The 14,395-nt window shown below is 33.2% G+C and overlaps 1 protein-coding gene across 6 annotated transcripts; it reads left to right on the top strand.

The window, feature by feature from the left end:
- Window positions 1-1,073: 1,073 nt before the first annotated feature.
- Window positions 1,074-12,175, top strand: LOC18054528 (protein ANTI-SILENCING 1). 6 transcript variants are annotated; one of them, XM_024177965.1, is made up of 13 exons: window positions 1,074-1,309; window positions 1,915-2,328; window positions 2,638-2,806; window positions 2,930-3,894; window positions 4,322-4,348; window positions 4,555-4,647; window positions 4,858-4,936; window positions 8,233-8,323; window positions 10,657-10,762; window positions 10,886-11,002; window positions 11,084-11,307; window positions 11,598-11,736; window positions 11,898-12,175. In XM_024177965.1, exons 2-11 carry the CDS (start codon window positions 1,984-1,986, stop codon window positions 11,132-11,134), a joined length of 2,043 nt encoding a protein of 680 aa, XP_024033733.1. In that variant the 5' UTR covers window positions 1,074-1,309; window positions 1,915-1,983; the 3' UTR covers window positions 11,135-11,307; window positions 11,598-11,736; window positions 11,898-12,175. The 6 variants fall into 6 exon arrangements, with proteins under 6 accessions (XP_024033733.1, XP_024033732.1, XP_024033731.1 ...); XM_024177964.1 differs by lacking the exon at window positions 11,598-11,736 and having other exon boundaries at window positions 1,074-1,246; XM_024177963.1 differs by lacking the exon at window positions 11,598-11,736.
- Window positions 12,176-14,395: the final 2,220 nt, after the last annotated feature.

Below are 14,395 nucleotides of genomic sequence, written 5' to 3'. Positions count from 1 at the left end.
TGGCCAGTGGCCGGTGACGGCAGTCCGGCGAAGTCCGGCAACTTTCCGGCGAGGTCCGGTGACCTTCCGACGATGTCCGACGGTGGTCCGGCGGGGGTCCGGTGACTTTCCGGTGGAGGTCCATTTATAATATTAAATCAATAAAATAAAATAATAATTATTAATGGTATTAAATAAGTTAAAAAATTAAAAGGTAAATTTGGAAACTTTAGTTTTTAATATAAGAGGAATTTAAATTTTTCACTAGTTAATATAAGAAAAAAATAGATTTTGTTGTTTTTTTTAATTTTAGTTTAACAATATAAAATTTTTTAACTTTAAATGGATAAATTAATTGGATTTTGGATATCTATTAAATATTCATACCCATCCAATATCTAATTGGATATTTTTAAAAATATCCATATCCATATCCAAGAAGATTTTGGATGGATATTATCCAATCCAATTGGATTGGATATATGGATATCTAATTTGGAATTTTGGATAGACCAATTTGCCATCCCTAGAAGGGACTGAATTTAATTGTAATCAAATTACACTGAATGTGTTGTGGTCTTTTTAATTTGTTTATTTATTATTTATTATTCTTTATCTTCAGATTTTTTTTGTATTTGTTTTTTAAATTTTTTTGGCGGCTGTATATGTTATATAACTTGATAAGATTTTTTTTTTGGGAAAAATAAAATGGCGACAATGTACATGTGATAGGAATTTTTTTTGCTTGCAATTAAAATAAAATCCTTTGCTTAGAAAAAAAAGTGATAGCTAAGCTCGTTAGAAATAGAGAAGAAGAAGGAGCGTTTTTGTGTAATCAAACTTGAAGGGGTATTTTTGTTATTAGATTAAAAATCAGACGGAACTGTTAAAAATAACTAAAAAACTAACGAAATTAGGGATACGGCGTAACATGTCAATTTTAATAAGAACGGAGTGTAAAATTTCAATTTATTTAGGGACGGTGCAACATGTCAATTTTAATAGTGTGGAGTGCAAAATTTTAATTTATTTAGGGTAGGATAAAAATTTCACTTATAAAAATATAAGTGCGATCATCACCAACAGTTCCGAAAAATCAAAAGGCGAAGCGGACAGACGATCCGGAGGGAGGGAACATAAATAATACAAGGCGCGCTTTTCGCTAGGGTTTTTTTTTTTTTATTATTTTATTTTTCTTTTTTCTCAGTCCAAAAGACACAGGCCAGTTTTAAAAGACAGAGGCCGCTACTCTAGCTCTTCGGATACTGTGAGATTCCCGCCGATTCTACTCTCTCCGGCCACTACATTACTCATTTTCTCTTTCTTATCTGTGAGACACTGCCATTATTTGATGATCTTTTGTTTTAGGTTCTGCTGTTCTGCTGTTTGTTTCCATGGAAAATAAATTCCCGGAAAATGTGATAAGTGCTTTTTTTTAAAAAATAATTATTTGGAAGTATATAATATTTCGGGGAAAATTGACAATGAAGCGTTTAATTTTTACTTTTCTATTTAATTTATCTTCTGGGAAAACAATAAAAAATTTTCTATTTCAGTTTTTTTTTTTTCTGATGATGATTTCAGTTGGATGTTTTGCTTAGTCTTTATTTTTTTTCCTCGCACTGTCATATTACTGAATTTCTTGTGTTTTTTCAGCCAGTTAGCTTTATTTGTGGGGGTGCAGCTAAGAATATATTGTTCTTTTGGATTATTTGGTATGGGTTAGCGAATTGCTTAAAAAGTTTGTGAAAACTGTTTTCATCTCAGGGGACGATTTATGTTGCTTGTTTAATATTTTTCATGGGATTGATGTCTAAGTTAATTTGATTTTCCCGTTCCAGTGGCTTATAAGCTTGTTGTAAAGTGAAGCATGCACTTTATTTCACTGAAATTTTGTGTCTTACATATTGAAAAGGTTCGTTGCTGTTTTTTCAGGTTTAGCTTTCGGGACAGGTTCTATTTAAAATTTATTTCTCTGATCAGAGAGAGGCCTGCTATGGAAAGATGGTAGAAGTGGCTGAAGTTGAGAATCTAGATTTTAAGTGGGGTAAAAAGAGAGGAATTGGTGGAAAAAAGAAAGATGTCCAGTTCTATGAATCTTTTACATATGATGGGGTGGAATATACTCTTTATGACTGTGTATATCTGTACAAGGAAGGGGATGCTGAGCCTCACGTTGGTAAACTCATAAAAATATGGGAGAATGCTGATAAGGCAAAGAAAGTCAAACTTCTTTGGTTCTTCCGCCCTAGTGATATTTCCAATTTTCTTGGAAATGTTCAGACACTTGAGAATGAATTAATTTTGGCATGTGGTGAAGGTGTAGGCCTCACAAATATCAATCCTTTGGTAATTAAATTGCAATAAATGTTTTGGTTTAATTAGATTACATACTATGTTTTCTATATTTTGTATTAGTTTAGATGCATACATCGCTTTAAATAGATACATAAGTTTCTTATTTTCATATTGTCACCAACTCTTGTACTCCATTTCTCTCTTATTCACAAAGTAAATAACTTTGAGGCAGTGGATGTAGATTTTTTCAGGGAATTTATAATGGCCAGCGGGTGGTCAAATATTCCTTTTTCTGGTGAACATATCCTTTGTGTACTAATGTCTCTAATTGCTAGTTGCTAATTTCCTTAATGATATCAGGAAGCAATTGCTGGAAAGTGCAATGTTGTTTGCACCTCAAAGGATGCTAGAAATCCACAACCCTCAGATGAAGAACTCCAAATCAGTGACTTTATTTTTTCCCGCACCTTTGATGTGGGGCTCCGTAAAGTCTTGGATAAGATAGATGAAAAGATTGCTGGTATTGAAGGTGTTTATCCTTTCGCTGATGAATGCTTCTCTATTATCATCTCTATGATGTTGCACTTTGTTCTTTTTGTTTCCTTATATTTATATTTGTTTCTCCCTTTACTTTCTTCTTTCAATGTTGCAGTTAAATTTATATTTAACCGAGAGGGTTACCAAAACTCCAGTGTTGCTCTGAAACTTGATTCAAACAAGAAGGAAGTCAATAAGAATGCCACAATAAGTGATGAAACAGTGATTTCAGCCCAGCAAAACATTCCTGAAAGTGTATCTACTAAACAGGAGGGTGGTTTTATTGATACTTCAGTTAAACAAGGTGTGGAAGCTTCATTAATTAGACAGAATTCTTCACTCTTGGATAATGTAGATTTAGAGTCAGGTGGAAAGGCTAAAAGCGGTGAAGGACTGGAAGATATTTCTATCAATAGTTCCAATTTGAGGTCAAAAGTAAAAGAAAATGAGCACACAAAAGTTCCGACAACGAAACAGAAATCTTCGTTTGCCGAGAGGCCTGTCTCCACTGTGGATTCAAAAGCTTGGTTGGTTGGGACGAAATCTTCTCTTGGAGAAAAGGTTTCATCTATAGGAGGTGCTCAGCAAGGTGAAATTGTTAGAACTATTAAACCGGGCATCACGTTTGGTGATAAGATTGCATCTAGCTCTAAAGTTGGATTTGAAAAGAGCAAGGCTAAAGGTAGTAAGGCTCTTGAAACTAAAGAGGAAGTAAAATCATTTAAGGATCCTAATGAATTGTATAATGGGCCATCTAATAAAGCAAAGTTTGATAGTTCTAGGAAAGTATTTGATGATAAGATCAAGAATAGAGTGCAAAAGTTAGGCCTTGACTCTAATGTACATGGTCCAAAGCCTACCTTAGCTACCATTGCTGATGAAGATAAATCTAAAACTAAGCGAGCAATAGCAAAGGATCCTCATGGGATAGACAAAGGCCCTTTCAAGAAGCCAAAGCTTGATGAAGAACTTTTAAAACCTACTAGTGGCAAGTTGGTTGAAGCATCTTCCCTTCAACCTTCAATTGTTGAGAACAAAAGTAATAAGCAAATAGTGGAAGTTACTCGACGACCAAGTTTAGTAAGTTGTATCAATAGAATTGTCATTTATTCCATAGTGTTGATTAGTCTTTGATATGATAATGTTTTAAGCAAATTTGGTGTATAATGTATTAGTTGCATATTGGTCTCATTGAATCCTTTGGGTGTGTAAAATATTTTGTTGTTATCATGCTTAGCTATGGGATATTTTTATTATTCGAAGAAAAGAAGTACATACACTATAGTTCGTGGAATATTTTATACACAAAAACACACCCCAAAACACGGACATAATGGTATCAGAAGTTTTGTTTCTTAACTCGTCCGACATCAAGCCTAGGCTATGTCCTTTTGTTTGGTAGAAAAAAGATTTTCCCGTCAATTAATTGTTGATCATGATAAATTTTTATTTCACTCATTTATTGAAGTGCTGGTTATTGACATGGTACCTATTGCATTTTGGACAGGATAGAAGCAAATGGTTCAAAGAACTTGTAAGTGTTCTTTCTCTCTTCTTTCTTATGTTTATAATATTCATCTTATTGTATTTTTAGTCTTAATTTCTATATTGAATCTCTATAACAAAATTTTGAGAGTTTCTAGTGTTAGAATCTGTATTAGATTATTAATGCCATCAAATGGTAAATACTTGAGATAAATCTAAATTAATTTGTGGATTATTTTTGTATATTATTATCAGCCATGGGAAGAAAGAATTCAGGTAGCGCATGAGCATGGAACACTTGTCTTGCTTGAGAATTTGGATCCATCTTATAATTCAACAGTGGTAGAGGTAATATGTAGAAAAAGAAATATCTTCGTAAACAAATGTACATTTTATGTTAATACATGGTTTCCTCTTTATTTTTTCTTCCCTTGATGTCATGTGAATTTTATCATTTCGATATCCAATAAATTTTTGTGCTTGTATTTTTTTCACTTTTTGATTATGTTCATCCCTCAGTATCTTCCTTTTTAATTATTTTCCGGTGGTTATATGTAGGATTTAGTATGGCATGCCTTTAAGGAGAATTGCTCGGCAAAGATGATTCCGCGAGTTGCATTCGCTTCCCCCTATTCTGGTATGGAGAAGAAAGTAAAAAATTTTATAGCTTCTTAAAATTCTTCTTTGGTAAAAATCTTGCTCTATAACTGAAGTCCATGAAACGTTGTTGCTAAATCTAACTTTGAAAGTCTAAACATTAACAACCGTGTGGTTATGTTGGTAATATATTGTTACAATTAATCTTATATTATAGATATCCACATCTTTTTCCTTTAGGACTTTTTAACACTAACGACAATGTGTTTATGTCGTTACAAGTTGGTTTTATGACAATGAATCTATTTCATCCTTGGTTGGACTTTAATGTCCTTTACCTACTTAATAAATGTATTTATCATCAAAAGGATGTTGATTTAGGCTCTGTTAGGTATTGTTGTTTAGTACTTGTAATTTTAAAGATATAAGATGTTTGGTAAACATTTGTAACTGTAGTGTGGAGTTTAAGGTGATTTTACCCGACGGTTGTTTGGCGAAGTCCAATATTTTTTAATTACATGAGATTATTACTCAAGAGTACAACTCATATTACATGAGATTACAACTAATATTTACAAATCAAATTAGTACTGTGACTAGTTTACATTAATTCTTATGAAGTACCGCCCACATTTTTATCCTCTAATATTTGAGGGATGTCTACTCTACTTACATTTTAAAAGGGATAAGTTTGTCTTCACTCAAATTAAGAAAGGAAATTAAAACCCCACAATGCATTGTGGGGGCTCGAATTCATGACTTCACAATTGTAAGGTTTGAGTTCTAACCACTAGGCTAGCGAAGTTCAATATTAGTCTTACTATTTTGTCAAAATTATTCTTTAACATCATATCCATTAGAATTAACAACTTTTATTTCACAACTAAAGGCACTTTTCATTTTACAACAGTTGTTACGAAACGAGCCTTAATAATGATAAAGACAATGGGAAATTGTACCTTTTTTGATACTGAGATTTGTATAGGTATTGTGATAGAATAAGTAGTGGCTAAATGTGGCTGAATGTTGGGGCTCGTTCAATAGCCATATTAAATGGCATGGATTATTGACGCAATGAAAGGTTGACATGTCAGCTATGTGATATCCACCTTTTGGAAACTTAAGAAACTGAGTATGTGTGACATGTTACTAGTTGAAATTTTGATTAACTTTATTTTTTTATTCAAGGATAATGGATTATGATGCCTATTATTTTGGCATGCCAACACTTATTTTTTATTGAAGGTAGTGAGAGGGACAATATTAGTTATAAGGTGTAAGCATTGGAGTTAGAACAAAATATTTCTTATTTAATACAGTCTTATATGGTGTTCTAGGTTTAGCCTTTGTTGCCTAAAATCCTTACTTTACTACAAAGTACCTTTTTCGAATACTACGGCATGGAATTTTATCTGAATGTTGGGCACTTTAATGAAGAGATGATCTAGCACCTATGGGGATGGAACGTCCAAGTGATACTAGAGTATGCAAGATCTCACTCCAAACAAGATGAGATTGGTTCTTTAGGAGTGGGTGAATTGATGGTGCGTTACAAAAGGTAGTGGTCGGCAAACTTTGGCCAAATTCCATTCGCTTTTCTTAAGTTTTGATGGACAAAAAGGAATTAAAATTGGTGCACTATTCATTCATGATTTCCCTACAGTGGAGGCAATTAAGGTGTTTGACTAAGTTTGTTTGTCAAATATTGTCTACTTTGAGCCTAAGCCTTCACAAATCTTTTTCTCACGGTGCATACACCCAAAAGGCATTTTGCTAATTAAGGTGTGGATCGCCCCTTACTCGAGTGATGTGGGATATTACAATCATCCCTTTTAGAAGTCAAGTGTGCTCACTTGACTAGATTTGGATCTCCAGGGCATTTTGTAATAGGCTCAATTCTCACATTGCTCAAGTATGGGAGAAGTCTAATGCTTATAAGGGGTGATCCACACCAGGGATGGCAATTTAACCCGATCCCGACTTGGACCTAAACGAACTTGAAAAATCTAGGTTGGGTTTAACCTGTACAAAAGTAAATTTAATCCGATATCCGTATTCAATTTTATTGACTTAGATGTATGTAAGTTTGGGTTTAGATGAACCCGCAAATTTGGAATATGGATTTGGATATCTTTATTTTAACATTAATTTTTACAATTATCTTCAATATAAATAAAAAATTAAAATAATCAGCCCATGTGCCCTAATTCTCAATTGTTGGCAAACATTTCTGCTCTCTTCAGCCCTTCTCTTCATCAAATCATTGTCAAATCAAACATTTCTTCTCCCCAGCCTTCTCGTCATCAAATCGTCATTGTTAGTCGTCATCGCTTCGCCAGCTTTGTTGTGTTCATGTTCATCAATCGCCATTTGTTTAGTTGTGTCATGGATTTTGGCCGCTGTTTGTCCACTTTCACGAATCACGATCGTGTTTTGGTTGTTGTTTGTCCACCTTCGTGAATTGGGATCTAGCAAATATATTTGGTAGAAACTTGAAATTTTTGGCTGTGTTTTACTTTGAGATGTTCATTTGCTATTAAAAAATGATAATTTAGCGGCCATTTATCCTATCCTCTTTTCTTGACTTAACCCCACAAATCCCAATTTGTTATCATTGCCAAATTTGTCATCGTCATCATCAAGACATCATGATTATGTTTGAAATTTGAATTTTTATGCTCTATTATCTTGGAACTTATTTCTAATTGTTTGATTTTGAATTATTTCTATTATTATTGGTAATAGATTAGAGATCTAAAAAGGAATTCATTGAAAAAAGGGAGAGAAAATTGCATTTCTTTGGCAATCATTTCAGTTCTAAACCCTGAATCTGAAAACCTAGATTTTATCGGGTTGAACTTCGACTGAACCTAGAGAGAAAATATTCGGGTTCGCATTTGGGTCGGGGATGGCTAAACCCGAAATCGGGCTTGGATTTTGTCATTCTTAATCTACATCTTAATTGGTAAGATGCGTTTTGGGATGTATAAGCACCTTGAGAACAAAACTGTGAGGGCCTAAGCTCGAAGAGAACAATATTTTTCCCAATCTAGGTTAGGGTCATGACATTTTTGGGCTCCAATAGAGCTATTTACAAATTGGAGGAATGTACGATAGATTTGTGATCAATTTCAAGTCCTCTTAAATCCATTTGTATTTTATTCTAATGGTAAAAGGAGGTTTGTGAAAGTTCCCCTCAAGCTAAGTGGTATTTGGTTTATGATTTAGAATTGTTGATTATTTTGTAAATGATGTTTACAAAGGATCTACAAAAATGATGTTTGGTTATCCATGTTATAATTGGGTTAAGCCATGTTAGTTCTGTTAATGTTGTAGGCCAATCCTTTGTAATATTCAAAACAAGAGAGGTTGCGGAGTTGGTTGTTACAAAATTAGAGGAAGGATGCCTATTGCTATCAAATGGGAGGTATGTGCGCAACTTGAATCATTCGGCTGTACTTGTCTTTATTGTTTTTTCATTTTACTTTTTTGATGGACATTCATATGAAAGTGAAAGTATTTGCCTTTTCGGTTGTTGCAACTAATTAGCCCATAGGGGCTTGGCTGAGTGGTTTTTAAGCCACCTGAGTTTGAATCTTGGGAGAACTAGAGAGTAAAAAAATTAATTTGGATTTAGCCTACTGCTTACCTTTTTAAATATAAAAAATTGTTGCTATGAATTTAGTCTATCTCACTCAATACATAACCTTATTTTCTTATCAAAAACCTTTTCATTTAAGGTGGCATGGGAATAATCAATGATGGCATAAGGTCATTAAAAGCACAATTTTAATGAGTGAAGACTTGATCCAATAGATAATAAGTCAACTTATGCACTCAAATTCTATTTGGGAGGTATTATACAAAACCTTTATTGGAACAAGTTGGGCCCAAGAAAGAAACAACTAAGTATATTGTTCGCTTTGGGCACACAACTCTTTATAGTTATGCTTTTGGGTTTTGCAACTTAAATGCGTCTACTTAGTTTTTTAACCAAGGGCTTATAAACTAACCTATATAAGGATGGCAATGTGTCGGCCAAGCCCGAGCCTGACCGGATCATATAAATAAAAGGCCCGACTTGGAGAAAACCCCCCATTATTTAAATTTCGGGTCGGGTCTAATTCTGGTAAGGGTTGGGTCGGGCTTTTGTCCAAGCCCAAATTCCATAATTTTTAAGTTTTTTTTAATATTTAAGTAATTTGAATTTAAAAAAATGGACAGAACCTCCCTTATATATTAAACTTTAACATAAACATAAAAATTACTTGAGGTCTCAACCATATAATTATATAAATAATAAAATCAACATAATCGAAAATTATGTCTTATAAAGTTAAACAAATAAAATCGTTTTTATTTTAATTTTGGATTAGGTCGGGTCGGACCAACTAGGGCCTGAACCCTTTCTCGAATTTTAATCAGGCTCTCATATTCAGGCACGAGCCTAATCCAAAATCTTTAAATTCGGGTTAAAGTTGGGTCAATCAGGCCAAAAATCAAATTGGGTCTTTTTGCCATGCATAAACCTACATCACACATGTCCATCCATTCATTGGGTTGCGAGTTGATTTTATTGTGCATTGAGCCTTGACTCAACAACCAAGTTGATATTGTCTGGTTGGGCACATAAACCGTCACAATTGTTTATGGGCTTGCATCCTAAAACATGTCTACTTAAGAGAGCCGGATGCTTTTAAACTAGCTAAGATCCTCTCTCACCATAAAGGTGGGATATTACCTTGATCTACCTCTTAGGCGCATATGCGTACTTTCCACCAATATGAGTCTTTTGATTCTAATTGTCATATCGAAGCATCCTAATGTGACTCTTGCTTGACCATCACTATGGTGATCCAACTCTGATGTTGGTTGTAATGAACCATACCACGCCTACGGAGGTATTACTGTTTGCTATGAGTTGAACCTTCTATGCTTTTGCTTGTGGGCTTTCTCTCCATGGTAGGAAGATTTAACAATACAACTTAGTAACTACCTCTTACTGGATTATTAGGATTTTGGCTTATCACCATCTGACTACCAGGATTCTAGATTCAAGAAAATGAATATTCTCTTAATGTGCGCAAAGCAATTGTTATAATGACTGTTAATCTCGAGGTTGTAACAACATACAAGGTTCTAGTTTAGGCTAGTATAGTCCTTCATGCGGATTCCTGAATTTGCTTAAGTTGGGACAAAACATTCTTTGTATGAAGAATTGCTGGGAAAAAAAAAAAATTGGATTGACGCATTTGAGAAATTTTCATGCTTTTCAGTACTTGACAACCTGTGTCTAGTTTCTTATATGCTATGCTAAGAGGCCAAGCACTTGCAACTTCAGGTTCTTTTCATAAGAAAACTATGAATTATATTAATAAATAATGAATATATATTACACGAGTAGTGGGCCAGTTATCCAACCAAAATCAATCAAAAGCTGTACAAAACAGTATCAAAGCATTTTCAACTTCAGGTTAACATCAATGTGCCAGAAGCCTTACTTCAAATATTTGACAGACTTGGTGGTCTTTTTGATGTTTTGTCTAAAATTTTGTCATCCTATGTTAATGGAATTTAAGTATTTCAAGTTGTGTAATATTGGATATTTCTATGACGAACGTTAGGGTGGTGATACCACTGATGTTTCAAATCAGTATGCTGTTTAGAAAATATACTGTGTCTGTATTCTGAACTTATCACAAGCTTCTCGCGTACTCAGTCGGTTAATGTTTTCACTTTGTTTTGGTTTTCCATGTGCAGGCCCCTTCTTGGCAGTATTGGAACTCCTTGCTTTACGGGAAAGCAGTCAAAATTTGTTGGCCATCTTGCACTTGATAAACTTAAGTTCCAGATGCAACGGGAGATGGTAAGATTGCCTCTCCTTTTCTCATTCTCACATAATGGAATACAAAACATACATGTTCTTTTTCAAAATATATACATATATTCCTATTATTTTATGATATTTCTGGACGCTTTTATTGCCCAGAGAGAAGCTGTATCAACTTCACATTGTTCTCAACCTAACTCCCTAGAGTATGATATGGCCATAGAATGGTCTTTGCTACAAGAACGACTGGATTGTGCCTGGAAAAAGTTGTATGAGGTATTATGATATGAAATTAGTTACGTGCTGGAGTTTTAAATTGATTTGTTGTTCTTTAACCATATATTGGAATTCTTCTAGCAACAAGAGCTGGAGCTGAAAAAACTTAAGGTGAAGCTCAAGTCCAAATGAGTACCATGATACTTCAACAGAAATAGTTTGAACAAACCATTTCATTTGTAAATGTCGGTTGCTATGATTGTACCCGGGCTTTGTTCATGGAGGTGAACTAGAAGTAGGCATTCTCCAATTTTTGAAGCACAATTGGAGAAGTAGGGTATTGCGGTCATCTGTTAAGTACACCGGTAATGATTGCCTACCTCTTTCATTGTTTTCAAGTTTTGTTTTTGTTAAGTTGCTTCATTGTTTCTCTAGTTACTCTCTTTAGAAAAGTTGCTGCAGTTTGAATTTTTGCCAGCATAGTCCCTCTTGTATTAATGGTCTTGTATGTTGTTTGCTCATTCATGGGTGGATGTGTGTATATCTGGAGGCATGTGTTCTCATATTGCTCAAGGCATCTGGATAGAAGCTTTCCCAATTTCAAGCGAATTTTGTGTTGCTTGTTCATTTTTTTTTTTGGGGGGTGAATTGTTAGAGAGGCAAACGTCAATTTACTTCCAAAAGCAACAGTTGAATATGCTGAACGGTGGTGTGTGCCTCAAAAGTGGTGGTGCTATATCCATTTGTTGCGTATCCTTCACCACAACATTTTGAAGATAGTACCTCTGCTAACGGTAACCAACTGGTGTCATCTGACCAGAACATATATGATGATATATCAAACTCAAGAGCACATTTTCATGCACATGACTTTGCACACAATATGCCTGCATTTTAAGCGTTATATTGTTCATGCTTGTTTAACCCTTAACAATTCTTTTTGTCCTTTTACTAGAGGTTGACGGGAAAACCACAAGTCGGGCATATCACCTGTTAAGAGAGATTGGGGCAAAATTTTGGTGGAGCATGTGTAAATAATAGTTTTTAGGGATCAGTCGTAGGTTGTAATTGACACCTGGCCGGCTAGTTGGATCTGATAGCTATATTTCGTGTTGAAATTTGCTGCTATATATATGTAAAAGGAGTCATGTGTAAAATTTGCCAGTTTTTTGTTTTGTATGTGCTTTACTTTCTGCAAAATCTAACCATTGGCAGTCACCACCATTTTGTACATCTTAGCATTTTTCTTTTTGCTTTAGCTTTACTTGGTGAAAGCTACTTTATTATCCGTCCATTCGATTACTATTCTTATTCCCCTTCTACGATATGATCTTTTTTTTTTTCTCGAAATTTTGAAATAAGAAATTTTCTAATCATGACGAGTATTATTCACCAGCTACTGTGCGATATGTGCTACTCTAATCCCTAAAACGCTGTATGATTTTCCCCTGATTACTTAAATAAGCGAATGAGCAGATGGTATGATATTGATTTTGACTTATATAAGACTATAAAAGAAATTGCGTAGGGCCTCTAAAATTTATTATTACCCTAAGCGGCAGACAGATCAACTGTATGCCTTCCACTTTCTGGCCGAAAGCTGACTTCTTGGGTGCTCTTGAATCTATGTTTTCTCTTTTGGTAAACAGAAAGAGTTGATTTGGAATGGGCATGGTAGCGTTAACGTGAATTCACTTAATTTTTTTTTTTAAATATTTATAAGGACATTTTTAAATTGGCCATTCATAACAGAGATTAAAAAAAAAATGAACGAGTCAGTTTGGTTCGATTTTGAAAAATTGAACCGATCTTGACCCAAATCGTTTAAGAATTATTTTGGTTTTTTATTTGGTTCCATTTTGGTTCATTTTTTCTCCTAATCTGACTAAATTGAATTGAAAATCATTAAATATTTTTATTGGGTAAATATCTACCGATGACCAAATGTTTGTTTATAAAAAATACACAATTTTTTTATTTTATAGATTTTTATATGAAATTTACAAATTTTATCACTTTCTAATGCCATCCTAATTTCGTTATAAATTTTTAGATGATGTCATAAAGATAAAATTTTTATTTAACTTAAACTTATACAAACGATGTCGTGTTATTATCACAACCTTCTTATTTTCTCTTTATCTCGTCTTCTGAAATAGAATCTCTTCTTTTATTTAAAAAATAATAATAAAATAACATATATATTCTGGCTTCAGTACTTACACTCTTGTCTGCTTGGGGTTCGTGGGTTAGAGTTTGGTTTCTAGGAAAATAAACGAGAAAGGAAGCGAAAGTTTTATAGCATTTCTGTTTTTTCATGAGTTAAGTAATTAACTAATTGTGGGTCACTTGAATTATTGGATGTGTGTGGGGCTGACAAACAGCCGGCGCCGTTGTGTGCTGGAATAGCTGACCCTTCCGATAGCAAAAGTTGAGAAAAATATTAAATAAAAATAAATAAATAAAAGTTGAGAAAAATATTAAAAACCAGCAGCTCCTAAACTTTGAAAATTTATTAATATTCCTTCTACATTATAATTATCCTTTTTTTTCCTTCCATTAAAGAGCCAAAATTGTACCTCAAGTCCGTAAGACTCGTAGTTGCTGTTTTCATCTTTTATTTCTTTTGTTAAATTTACTTCACATAAAAAAACTAAATGAACTGTTCAACTTCTTTCTTAGGTACTTTGATTCTCTCCCATAAAGGCCACCGATCCAAGGCTTTCTTTCTTCGTCAAAATTCAAGGTTTGTTTTCTTTGTCCTCTTCTTCTTCCTTTTTCCTTTTTAAGTTTATTATTTAATGAGGAATCTTCCATTATGAACTTTTACTTCATATTTTAAGGCATAATTTGTTATGTGTTAATTTCTATATTGTCTGTTGCTTTAATATTAAGATTTGTGCATTGTTAATTTATTCATTATAATTATTAATTTTTAGGCATAAGTTCATTTTTTATATATGATTGAATTAGGGGTCCAGCTACCGTGCAGCTGGTGCATGGTACCCCACATTTTGTCCATATATGAGTTACCCATTAGATCTAATGCAAAATTTGTTTCAACAACATAGATGTATTATCTTTGGTTTTTAACATTGACATCCCTATTATTTTTCAAAAAAACAAAATAATCAAAAGTTTGACAAATAATTTTGGATAATTTTTAATTTTTATATTTTGATCAATTGATCTAATTTACTATTAAAATTAATGACAACATAAGGCCAATAGCTTGAAATTTTTTTAGTACATAAAATCTTTTTTATTTTTTGAAAATAATATAATATTAATTTAATCTGTAATAAATAATTTAAATATATAATAAAATTTATTAATTTATCAATAATATTAAATAATTTTTAGAAACAATATAACATCTATTTAATCAATAATAAATAATTTAAATATATAATTAAATTTTAATTTATCAATAATAATATGAGCAAATGATAA

This window comes from Citrus clementina, unplaced genomic scaffold (genome assembly GCF_000493195.1).
Source record: "Citrus clementina cultivar Clemenules unplaced genomic scaffold, Citrus_clementina_v1.0 scaffold_1, whole genome shotgun sequence".
Lineage (NCBI taxonomy): Eukaryota > Viridiplantae > Streptophyta > Magnoliopsida > Sapindales > Rutaceae > Citrus > Citrus x clementina.
Note: the sequence above shows the minus strand (reverse complement) of the source record. Positions and strands in the feature narration are given on the sequence as shown.